The sequence below is a fragment of the Enoplosus armatus genome, chromosome 2 (assembly GCF_043641665.1).
Source record: "Enoplosus armatus isolate fEnoArm2 chromosome 2, fEnoArm2.hap1, whole genome shotgun sequence".
Lineage (NCBI taxonomy): Eukaryota > Metazoa > Chordata > Actinopteri > Centrarchiformes > Enoplosidae > Enoplosus > Enoplosus armatus.
In genome coordinates this window covers 8471359-8482765 of record NC_092181.1, presented here as the reverse complement: position 1 = coordinate 8482765, position 11407 = coordinate 8471359, and the positions used below count along the sequence as shown (strand labels likewise).

General features: G+C 42.5%; 2 protein-coding genes across 2 annotated transcripts; one reads left to right on the top strand and one right to left on the bottom strand.

Annotated features, from left to right (window-relative positions):
• LOC139303305 (high mobility group protein B2-like) lies at nt 1–3634 on the bottom strand. Its single transcript, XM_070927077.1, has 5 exons — nt 3566–3634; nt 2540–2699; nt 2091–2239; nt 1788–1962; nt 1–726 (listed from the first exon to the last, which is right to left on the bottom strand). Exons 2-5 carry the CDS (start codon nt 2684–2686, stop codon nt 553–555), a joined length of 645 nt encoding a protein of 214 aa, XP_070783178.1. The 5' UTR covers nt 2687–2699; nt 3566–3634; the 3' UTR covers nt 1–552.
• A 2621-nt stretch (nt 3635–6255) lies between these two features.
• On the top strand, nt 6256–11181 carry pmm2 (phosphomannomutase 2). The gene is made up of 8 exons (XM_070913071.1): nt 6256–6432; nt 7230–7341; nt 7481–7557; nt 7876–7967; nt 8128–8227; nt 8494–8569; nt 8702–8817; nt 9656–11181. Exons 1-8 carry the CDS (start codon nt 6358–6360, stop codon nt 9758–9760), a joined length of 753 nt encoding a protein of 250 aa, XP_070769172.1. The 5' UTR covers nt 6256–6357; the 3' UTR covers nt 9761–11181.
• The last annotated feature ends 226 nt before the right edge of the window (nt 11182–11407 follow it).

Below are 11407 nucleotides of genomic sequence, written 5' to 3'. Positions count from 1 at the left end.
TTTTATCAATATACAAAATTTTATTACAAAAAGAAAAATCGTTCTACATTTAAGTTTCCACATTAAAAATGGCTGCAAACATTTTTAATCAAACTACAGATAACCCCCTGGTAGTAAAATGACAGTGAAGAAAACAGCACCACTAAACAGAAAACATATGCAGTGCTTCCAGAAACAATACATTTTTTTAAATTTTATTTTTAAAAAAACTTTACCGATTTGCTGCTGTCCACTGCCTGTACATGAGTTTCAGTCCATTGTATTTTCACAGGAAATTCATATCTGTCTGCCCATTTAGAGAACGAGGATTTAAGATATAACAAACCCGAGTTTAGCAGAAAAACGGTTAAAAAAAAAAATCATAAGGGGACTAGTGACAAAATAAAAACTAAATCCCTGAATTTGAAAAAGGAATACAGGTCTGGTATCCTAAAGAGGCAGACCAACAGGGACAGCAGGCTATACTGTTGGAATCATCCACACAAAAAAAACAAATAGGAGTTAAGCTGAACAATGCATTGCAAAATTCACATCCTTTAACACATAAACCGCCTAGTCATCATCGTCGTCCTCATCGTCATCTTCCTCATCGTCATCCTCTTCCTCGTCATCATCATCGTCGTCGTCGACTGGTTCTTGTTTCTTGGCAGCGGGCCTGCCGGGGCCACCTTTCTTGCCAGCATCACTCTTCCCTGTACCACATCTGGCTCGGTAGGCAGCGACATCCTAAAGAGAGAAAAGTGACATACCTTTTCATACTCGTGGCTTCAGCAGAGATTTTTTAATATAGTAAAACCTTGGATATAGCATGACTGGAGTTGTTCTTCCGTTGAATTGTTAGATATCACAATACAATGAATTTTAGCCACCGCTGGTTGGGTTCAGGCCTGATATTAACATGCGTCCTGGGCAATTCGATCACAAGCACCCAAGAAGCATCGAGAGCTGATCGCTCAGACCACATTCTTTTAGCAGTGTGTACTCGAATGTGTCCTGGGCCATGTTGAAGGACCGCCTACTCAACTGACAACCTCTGTGTAAGTGGACTCACTCAAAACGGGCTAAATAGATTCTTATGGATGGCGCACAGACGAAACACACTGTCTGATGTCCTCTGGTTGCTCTGCCTCAACTCTGATTTACGGAGGTGCCTGGTCGACAGATAGCTTTACTTGATAAAAATAACCGCTAACTGTAGCGGCTGTTAGTTGGTTAACTGCTAGCTCAGTTAGCCGTGCAGCTAGCGCTCTGCTGCCCGGACCGGGCGCTTGAAGCACCGAGAGAATGTTAGTGTGTGAACCACTGGGGGAGGTTTAATAAAGCTTTATAGCCAATAGTCCACTAAATGCATGACTAACTAGCTTACTAATTAGCAAACAGCAGCTACAGTTAGCAGCTGTTTTAACAACATGTAAAGAAAAAAATCTGTCTATCAGTAAACTCCCTAAATGACAGAGTTAAGGCAGAGCAGCCTAGGACATCAGAGGGAAAACCAGAAATTATTTTCTCCATAAAATGATCGAGTTTCACCAGAATCAATGAATAAAATTATAATACAGTAATCAGTGAGACAAGCCCCCAGAAACACTCCACGCCAACAGCATCTATTGTTTTTTTCCAACCTACTTGTCTCATTTGCAGTCTGTACAGTAAGCTCATCATATTCAGGTTAAATCTATTTGGTATTTGGAAACAGAAATGATGTTCATTTGCATATAGAGCAGGGAAGTAAGATCCCATTGTGGGATTTGTGAAGAAAAAATAAAATAAAATGCCAGGCAACATACCTTCTCATATTTTTCCTTCAGTTTGCCAGCCTTGGCCTCATAGGGAGACTTGTCTTTGGAAGTCTGTGTGGCCCACAACTCTCCAAGCTTCTTGGCAATGTCGCCAATAGAGATTCCAGGATTTTCCTCCTTGATCCTGGGACGGTGATCAGAGCAGAACACGAAGAACGCAGAACTGGAGAGAAAAGAGAACGGATTAATGTCATGCACAAAGTAGCTTGAGGCTAAATCTGATAGTCTCCTCTCCAGTCTTTGTTTTTAAAACCCTATGTGCGGGAAATGTGGTGATGGTTTAAGACTTACGGTGGCCTTTTGGGTGCATTGGGGTCCTTCTTCTTCTTGCCTTTCACGGTACCTTTGGGAGGGATGTACGTTTTCATCTCTCTGTCGTAACGGACCTTGTCGGTCTTGGCCATGTCCTCGAACTTCACCTTCTCCTTGGCTGACATGGTCTACAAATCAGAAACCAGAGTTCAAAACATCTCAAAATGATATACTTCCAGAGGTCTTCTTGAACAAAATCCATAGATATTTGAATCTCAAGACTCATAATGAGAATACTTGTGTAACGCCCATCCTGATGTTAGGATACTCACACAAATGACATCAAAACAGCTACACTAAAATAAATGCCACCTCCCAGATCAAATTCAATTTCTGGTTCTGTTCCTTAACTTATATAATGCGATGCCCCAAATACATTTCATGCAAACAAGGCCTTAAATCAAATAAAGAAATCAAGGCCAACTTACCCTCCATCTTTCAGAGCATTTCTTGGAAAACTCTGCGAAGCCTACACTAGTCCCTGGGTGTTTCTTTTTGTGCTCTTCACGGCAGGTCGCAACAAAGAAAGCATATGAGGAGGTTTTTCCTCTTGGCTTATTTGGGTCCTTTGCCATGGCTGCAATTGATCTAGAAACAAATGACAAAAAACACGGCGTGAAATATGAGTAACAAAAATGAATCCACTTACGCTAGTATATGCAAGTATATGGGCAATTTTACCTTCGACCTATTGTTACTCTAGCGTATACCGGCACAATAATCAAACTTAATATACACGTGTTAACTTTTAGTGTTGTCAATGTCGACACTAGCAAATATATATAAACATGTGTAGTTGCTGGAGTATTACAACTAACGTTATTGTAGCACAAATAGGGCAAGGAGGTGCCCACGGGTGTTTTAAGGCTCTAATCGGATTTCTGCTTCTCTGGGACAAAAAGACGCGACTCCATTTTGTATCTTCCCGCCCAAACTTAACTGCGCCAAAGGATTAAACAAAGTAACTTAAAAGCCATTATTTTAAATTTCACACGACTGCTATGCTGCCTTTAATTACGGTGCAACTAGCAACCGGAGTGAGTCCAAAGGGCGACTTAATTCAGTCTGTAAATGTATGGACTGCCGTCGTGTAGCAGGCTAAGCTACAAAACCAAATGGCGTTTGAACGGCATGTTGCGCACTAAGCACACAGCAGCAGCCTAACGATACACGGCCTGTGTCACAGTACTGTTAACGACAGACCAAAAATGTCACCGTTTGGGTTAACCACAATTCGGCGGCTTTCTTCACATACATTATGAGCACCGTTATGTTCTGCGCTAACACACAAATGACTTAATTCACTAATAGGCTTTAGTTGGTAAATATGCACAAACAGGAAACTCGGTCACTTAGACATTACAACCAAACCAACCAAAGGGAACTCAGTTGAATTCTAATTAAAAAAAAAAAAAAATGCTACGTACAATTGCAAAGAAACGGCGGAGCCTTACCTGTTCTCAACAAGACAAAGTTGTAAACGACTGAATGAGGAAGAAAGCGCAACTGTTTTGTCACCGTCTGCTAGGCCGAACTAACTTGACTACAAGTACCGCCACAGCTCCTCCCAGCCATCAGCGGATTGGCCAGATTTATGTATTTAAATTTGAACGTAGGTCACCAGAAAGACCCGCCGCTGTGATTGGCGGCCGTATGCGCGATGAAGACATCAAGTTTGTATGCCATACCTGTACGCTGATTGGTTGAACTGGGCTTTTAAAAAACACGGCGCCAAAAGTCCTTTGTTTGCTCGGAGTCAAAATATGTTTATCTGTTGATGTTTTGTCGGAGGTCTGTCAGCAGCAGAAACAGCTACAGGACCGTTTCTATTTCGTCCTATTCAACAAGCTGCAGACAACTCAAACTGCCCTTGCTAGGTCAAGTGAAAAACAAATGCTCATTTGTTTTTTAACGGGCACAGATGACTGCTGAACTGATGAAAACGCTTCCGGATTTAGCTTACCCCTATCAAAATTCAACATAAACGGTTATACACACTCGCATCTCGTGGATGAGAAACCCCCTAATGAAAACCACTATGAAAGAGCAATTTTGAAAATACATATATCACAATATATTGAGTACACACTTGAAAACCAATTAATCGAGACCTGCTTTAAAGTGCAATATAAGACTGTGTGACGTAAGAACTCATAATAGTAAAAATGCATTTAGACATACCCTCTGTCAAATGACCATATGTAGACAGGGACATGCACAATGTTAAAAATAATTAGAAAACAATGAATGTACACAAAAGCGCGGAAAGGCCTTCATCAATGGGCTACATGATGTCATTTGTATCATTTATTGACAATTCAAGGTGCCTGGTAAAAACAATCATATCCAAGAGCTTCACATTGTCACCTGGTAATATTGACAGGTACGACTGTTGCTCCACATTATTCATCTCCAGAACTTGAAGGTCATTACGTGTTCTTTCGTTTGGCTTGTTTTCTTCTCATCTTTTGCATTTAGATGATTAAAACGGAGGGATCCTTGTTAACGGGGGAATGTTTCACTTTAGCTGACCTTAAATCCTGGTGGTTGTGTTCGGTGTACACTGAGAAGGCTGCATGCTGGATCAGCAGTACACATTGGTTTGTTGAACCAAGGATGAAAAGGTTGACAGCCAACACATTGAGTACACATTTCTATCAAACTACATAAAGCCCCTGGTAGTGAAATGACTAGTAACGGGCAAATGCTTTTACTTTGCAATTGCTTCAAATAAAGTCACTTCTTCTTCTAAAAAGAAGTGCACTGCTCTGTTCAGTACAACCAGTGAAATGGCGGGATTGGTCACAGGAGCGATCATGCACCTTTGGACAGGAGGCTGGACAAGTTTAGATAAATGCAAAAAATTGTGTTGATTGACTCCGATGGGGTCTTCTCCAGGGTCCAGAAAACCAGCTCCGTGACTTTTCTTCACATGTTCTGCAGTTCCCAAACCATAAACACCATTGACATAGACAACAATAACATTTTACCTCAACAGCTTTTCTGGCATTTTGAACCTTATGAATAGAATCAGTGCAAATTCTCAATTTAGGTGCCAATAGGTCATTCTTGAACAGCTTTTAGCTTTAAAAAAAATGGCAGTTGTTAAGAATCCTGAACTGCATGGACTGTAAAAGCCAAACATGGTCAAGGTGTGTACTGTCATTTTGGCCCAGGGAAAGAAATGTCCATATTCCTTGGGAAAGGCCGGGTCGCGTCTAGATGGCAACCCTGGATTTGTGAAACTCTCGCACACGGTTTGGTTAGGCTTAACAAAACCACCTGGTTAGGTTCAGGAAAACATCATGGTTTTGGTCAAAATAACAAGTCAATGTCGACTTGGTTTCTGTGTTTCTATAAATCTCGCAAGAGTTTTCGCAAATCTATGGTTATTATATTTGGGCACAACCAAAGGCTGGACGGCTGCTATCAAATCACATTCTGAGTTGTTCTTTCCTTGTAGCTTTAAGTTGATGTCATTAAGAATCAGAATCAGAATCAGAATTACTTTATTGATCCCCGGGGGGGAAATTGTACAGTACCGGTGCTCCCATTCAAGAGTAGAAAGTAGCAAAAATGTAGAACTAGAAGTATGTACAAAATATAAAAATAAGAAATAGAAAATAAAAAATATACACATTTACAATATTTAAGTGAAAAATAAAAGTACAAAAATATATACAATAACAATGTATATGTATGTGTATATACATGTATTGCACTGGTGAATTATTGTACAGATTATTGTAATTGTAAGTCAGTAACAGTCAGTCAAGATGTCATATCAACCAAGAAGGTCACAATACAATAATATATGTATATAATTATATATATAATATAATAATGTATATGTTGCCCCAACAATTCACAGTATCTCCATTGAACACTGGTTTGCACGCTGTTGAGCATTGTCATGGTGACTCTACACCCTCCGCTGCAGCAGGTGGCGGCATGCGCCTTCCGTTTGGGATGCGTTGGTTAAACACTAAAGAAGAAGAGGCTAGTCTCTTTGGTAGTAGTATGGCTAGTCATACATTCTAGGCCATGCTAGTAGTGTGCTAGTTGTAGTTCTCATCGGTTCCGCGGCTGAGTTACACAGTGGGGAGAACGACACGAATTAAAGGACACCCGAGGCAAAGCAAGAAAGAGTGTGTATGCACGCTGAGTGTACGCTGGGGGGGGGGGGGATTTTGAGGGACTGTGTCTGCAGTGAGGAACACTGAGTCAGCCTTGACCGGGGACAGAGATGAGTGACGCCGCCGTGGACTCGAGCACGCTCTGCCTCTTCGACGTGGACGGCACGCTCACGGCCGCGAGACAGGTAATGGACGAAGCTCTCTGTGTGTTGTGTGTGTTGTGTGTGTGTGTACGTGTGTGTACGTGTGTGAAACTAATGTCACGCCTGACTCCAGCCATACAAACATCTGACAGTGCGTTACGTCTGTGCAACATCCGGCTCCACGTTTTGTTTTGTTTTCCGAGCGATAATGTGTTCCGCAGAAACTTCTAAGTTGAAACATGGTTCCACCCTAAAACATTAGCCTTTGAGTATGGGTTACTTAGCTAACTAAGTTAGCATTTTTACACTTCCGGTTATTTGCGTGTGGTTTTGGTAGATGCCTGACATAAGTAAAATAAAAGCGAAGTAAATGAGCCGCCCTATTTGTAACTACATTTATAGAGGTGGTAGTCCATTCTGATTTCCTACCTGACAGAATGAGCTCAAAATGGAAAGTGCTTTGGGTTGAGCAAAGCGGCCTTCAAAGGATATACAGGAAGTCACAGAAATATTTACATCCTGTCAGATCCATCTGTAGTTTGCTTGACTTTATTGATATTTACTTACAAAGTGGATTTTTTTTTCCAAAACAACAAATCTACTTTTGTCCTTGACAGCTTTTTATTTGTAGAACGATGCCACTGTAATTGAGGAGAGAATCGGAGAAAGATCGGGCAGATTGTAGCCCTTGGCAGTCATATTAACTGAAGAAGTATAGCCTACATAGAAAATGTATGTAAAGGCACTGCCATTTAAAAATCGTACGGCCCTAAAGTCAGTAAATGTAACTTGTCTGTCTCTCTGTGTGTGTGTGTGTGTGTGTGTGTGTGTGTTTTCAGCGTGTGACTCCAGACATGGCAGAGTTCCTTGAGAAGTTGAAGACTCGGGTTCGGGTTGGAGTGGTAGGGGGGTCGGACCTCAACAAGATCAAAGAGCAGCTGGGAGATGATGGTGAGAGACACACACACACACACACACACACACACACACACACACACGTACCTCTACAGCAGATCAAGTATATATCCACCTCTCCAGTGTGTAATCCGCTCGACTCTCTGTTGTTTGTTCGGTTTGTTCATGTGTTCAGTGATCCAGAAAGTGGACTACGTGTTTGCTGAGAATGGTCTTGTGGCCTATCGGAATGGACAGTTTCACTCTGCCCAGGTAACATTGACATAATGTCCTAAGCACACCTTTTTTTTTTTTCTTCATCTGAGTGCTTTTAAGCCTGTATTGTCAAAGTCCTCATTTGACAGAGAGCAAGTGACAAAAACAAAACAAAACTACCCTTCGTTTGCATGCACACTTTGAACAGACATGTGTTCCGAACCCCAGCCGCCAAAGTCTTGCGCGGGCTTTGAGACTTCATTAAACAGCCGCAGATTTGCCGTCCTTAATCTTGGGGTTTTGTGACCAAAAGCAACGTGTGAGATGCTGTCCAGGAAGTTAACTTCGTCTGCTTGCTTGCTTGCTTGCTGTCAGTCCATCCAGGCCCATATGGGAGAAGAGCTACTGCAGGACTTCATCAACTTCTGTCTCAACTACATGGCCAAGATCAAACTGCCTAAGAAGAGGTACAGATACATCAGTGTCGTGATCTCATTATTACTGTTTACTTGGTGTTTTGGGGGGCGGGGGAGGGGGAGGGTATTTGAAAGTGTAGAATAATAATGGGTAGTTGTGATCTGGTGTAGCCTTATGGGGACCACATTGACGTGTGTGACGTTTTCACAGGGGGACATTCATTGAATTCCGTAACGGCATGTTGAACGTCTCCCCTATTGGACGCAGCTGCACGCAGGAAGAGAGGAAAGAGTTCTACGAGCTAGACCAGGTACCCCACCCCCCACCCCACCCCCACCCCCACACACACACACACACATTCACATGGCTTGAGTCAGAAAAAGCATCACTTAAAGCTTCCCTAATCAATATATTCTATATTAACAAGGGATCAAATAGTAATAGTTAATAATTAATAGTGATGTTATTTAATACCCACCAAACCTCAACCACCCAGAAACGCAGAAAGTGACGCCCCCCCCCCCCCCCTGCAGGGCTGTGATATTTGAGGCTTCTTTTTTTTCGTGCTCCCGACAGAAAGAGAAAATCCGAGAGAAGTTCGTGTCCGTCTTGCAGGAAGAGTTCAAAGGAAAAGGATTGTCGTTTTCAATCGGTGAGTCAGCCGCATTCGTGGCATTTACCCAGCGGGTCTGCGGGGAACACAGACCCCCGCAGACTTGCGTGCTTTAACCGGCCCGGGCCGCAAGACAAAACGCTAGCGTGAGATGTATTTGTCTTCCTGTAGGAGGGCAGATCAGCTTCGATGTGTTTCCTGTAGGCTGGGACAAGAGGTACTGCCTGGGGATTGTTGAGAAGGACAACTACTCATCCATCCACTTCTTCGGAGACAAGACCAAACCTGTGAGTATGCTAACTACTGCAGAACGGCACAGTTGATTCTTTCAAAGGTTAGAATATCAATAGAACTGCCAGTTCAAACCGCCAGTAGAAAGACCAGGCGGACGATGGTCTGCGTTGCCGGAGCCGACACCTACAGTTAGCGTCTAATCATTGCGGCTTAGTGTGAACAGAGTTCTCATGTCTTTAGTGCCGTTTATCTTCCTGTTTCGGAGCTCTTACACACTGATGTTTTAAAAGCGTTTCAACACATTTTAGAAGAGCTGTAAATTTTGTGATAGGGTTGGACGGCATGGTGAAATTGTCCAACCGGCAGTTTCCGATATATATATTTGCACTTATTCTGTTTTCACAAATCTGCCTTCACCTCTGACATTTGTGGTCTTTAATGTGAAAATGTAATTTAACTGAAACATTACAGCCTGTAGGCTACTCCTCTTGAATTACACAGCCTCCTGATAAAACACACACACACACACACACATATATATATAGTTTTTGATCTAGTTCTCAAATCGACAAATGTTCCTATTCACACACAAATACACACAGGTTCGCTACATGCCGAGTTGAATTCTAACCCTAATCTGAATTCCGGAGGAGTCGGACCGTCAAATTAGCAAAATAAAAGGACAAAAAACAAAACAAACCCCAGTCGCAGATAGCCGGCCTGTTCGTCCAATCACCCGACCCTAGTGTTTTGGAGTTAAAGCCCACCCTAGCACAAGCTGACGACCGTCCCCATTCATAAACATGTTGCTTTTCATCCAGCTCAGCCAGAGAAGATCACCGTGAGCGCCTTCATAGAGTTTACCAACAACACAACTCTTTTCTGTGACAGGGGGGAAATGACCACGAGATCTACTGTGACCCTCGGACCATCGGCCACGAGGTCTCCTGTCCAGAGGAAACGCAGCAGCTTTGTGTGCAGCTCTTCCTCTCGTGAGAGGGAAGACGCCTTTCTTCTACCACTGTTAGTGTCCCGTCTACAGGACGGGAGAGAGGAGAGACGCCCAGCAGAGGTCTTCCTCCGTCTGTTTGTTTGTCAAGGTCTCACTTTGAGGGTTTAACTACGAAAAACAATGACTCGAGTGCAGAGAGCTGATTTCCGGGTATTCTAAACGTGGTAGTAAAAGTAATGATTGCTTAACTTGTTTTAATGAGATTCTTGTGCCGGAAACCCTCCTCCTCATCGTCATCATCATCAAATGAATCATGAAATGTTGTGAAAACTGGAAATCTATTTGTTTATGGCCTGAAATTGCTTTGGATCGACTGCATGTCCGCCTGACTCTGAATCTGCTTTTAAGGACACCCCTACTACCACTGACCCACCGCGCCTCTGACACAAACACAGAGGACCTTTTTCTTTTATGTGAGCGATGATGTCTTCTCTCCTCCTTCTTCTCCTCCTCCTCCTCCTTCTTCTTTGGGTCGAAGCCTGTTGCAGGTTTCACTCTTGTCTCTGTTCAGCTGGAGCCAATAATACCCGTTACTTGCCACGTGCTATCAGATGCTTCTTGCACGTTTACACACTACTGTGAAAGCTGAGACCGCACCTTGCTGCATTCTGCTATATCAAGTCTGTAACCCCTAATCGGGGACACGCTTGGCTGTCTGGACCGTCCGTGTGCAGAAGACAGCCAGGGATGGACCAGGCACGCAGAAAGATCCTTTTCCCCCGAATGCATTGCGAGAGAGGACGGAAGGTGTTGTGTTCTTATATCTGCGGCTGTCCTGTACAAGTATGTACAGTGAATATGTGTCGCATTGCTGGAATTGCTCTAGTTTCATTTCGTGCACTTGGCTCTATTACTCTGTGCATAAATGTAACGTAAATAATTGGGACCAGGATATGTGCTGAGCAGTTGAACAGTCGACTCGTCAGTGTTCTCTGGTGGACAAAGTGTGTAATGGTGACGTTGTACCTTTTTTTCTTAAGGGACCCCTATTTTACCATTGTACATATAGTGGCGACCCCCACCGCCCCCCACACATACAATTACAAAAAGGGGGAAAAGTAGTCTACGTCTTTGAACTACATATAATGATATATATATATATATATATATATATTTCATGATATTCATTGCATGAAAACAATAACAGCACAGAACAATTAACTGTACAATTAACATAAATAGTGAACTCAACACCTGCAGGACGTTTGTGTAAATCTCTGAACAGACTATTTCCTGGGGATATTGCAAAGTATCAGATTATTTTTCCTTTCCACATTTCTTTGTCTGTATTATGACTTTCTTGTAATTTCACTATACATACGCTTTAATAGTCTGGCTTTGTCACCAATAAATAAAGATCTACCTGTTACAAATGGAAGTGAACAAGTAATGTACATGTAATAATAAAAACAAGAGCTCTCCATGAAATGAAATGTGCGTTGTTAGGATGAGAATCCAAAATGGAAGAGGTGCTGGGAAATGCTTTGCAGCCACCATCCAATCACAGGCCAAGCTGAGCCTAAAAGCCCACATGGACCAACGCTTCTTTCCCTTTTAACAGTGCTTTTATTGATGGATAATTTACATCAGTGGATATACAGAACACACACATACATACACACACACACACA

Coding starts and splice junctions, on each gene's coding strand:
- LOC139303305 (XM_070927077.1), bottom strand. CDS start 2,686: ATGGCAAAGGACCCAAATAAGCCAAGAGGAAAAACCTCCTCATATGCT. Junction 1,963..2,090: donor AATGCACCCAAAAGGCCACC/GTAAGTCTTAAA, acceptor TTTTCTCTCCAG/TTCTGCGTTCTTCGTGTTCT. Junction 727..1,787: donor TGAAGGAAAAATATGAGAAG/GTATGTTGCCTG, acceptor TTCTCTCTTTAG/GATGTCGCTGCCTACCGAGC.
- pmm2 (XM_070913071.1), top strand. CDS start 6,358: ATGAGTGACGCCGCCGTGGACTCGAGCACGCTCTGCCTCTTCGACGTG. Junction 7,558..7,875: donor GACAGTTTCACTCTGCCCAG/GTAACATTGACA, acceptor GCTTGCTGTCAG/TCCATCCAGGCCCATATGGG. Junction 7,968..8,127: donor ATCAAACTGCCTAAGAAGAG/GTACAGATACAT, acceptor ACGTTTTCACAG/GGGGACATTCATTGAATTCC.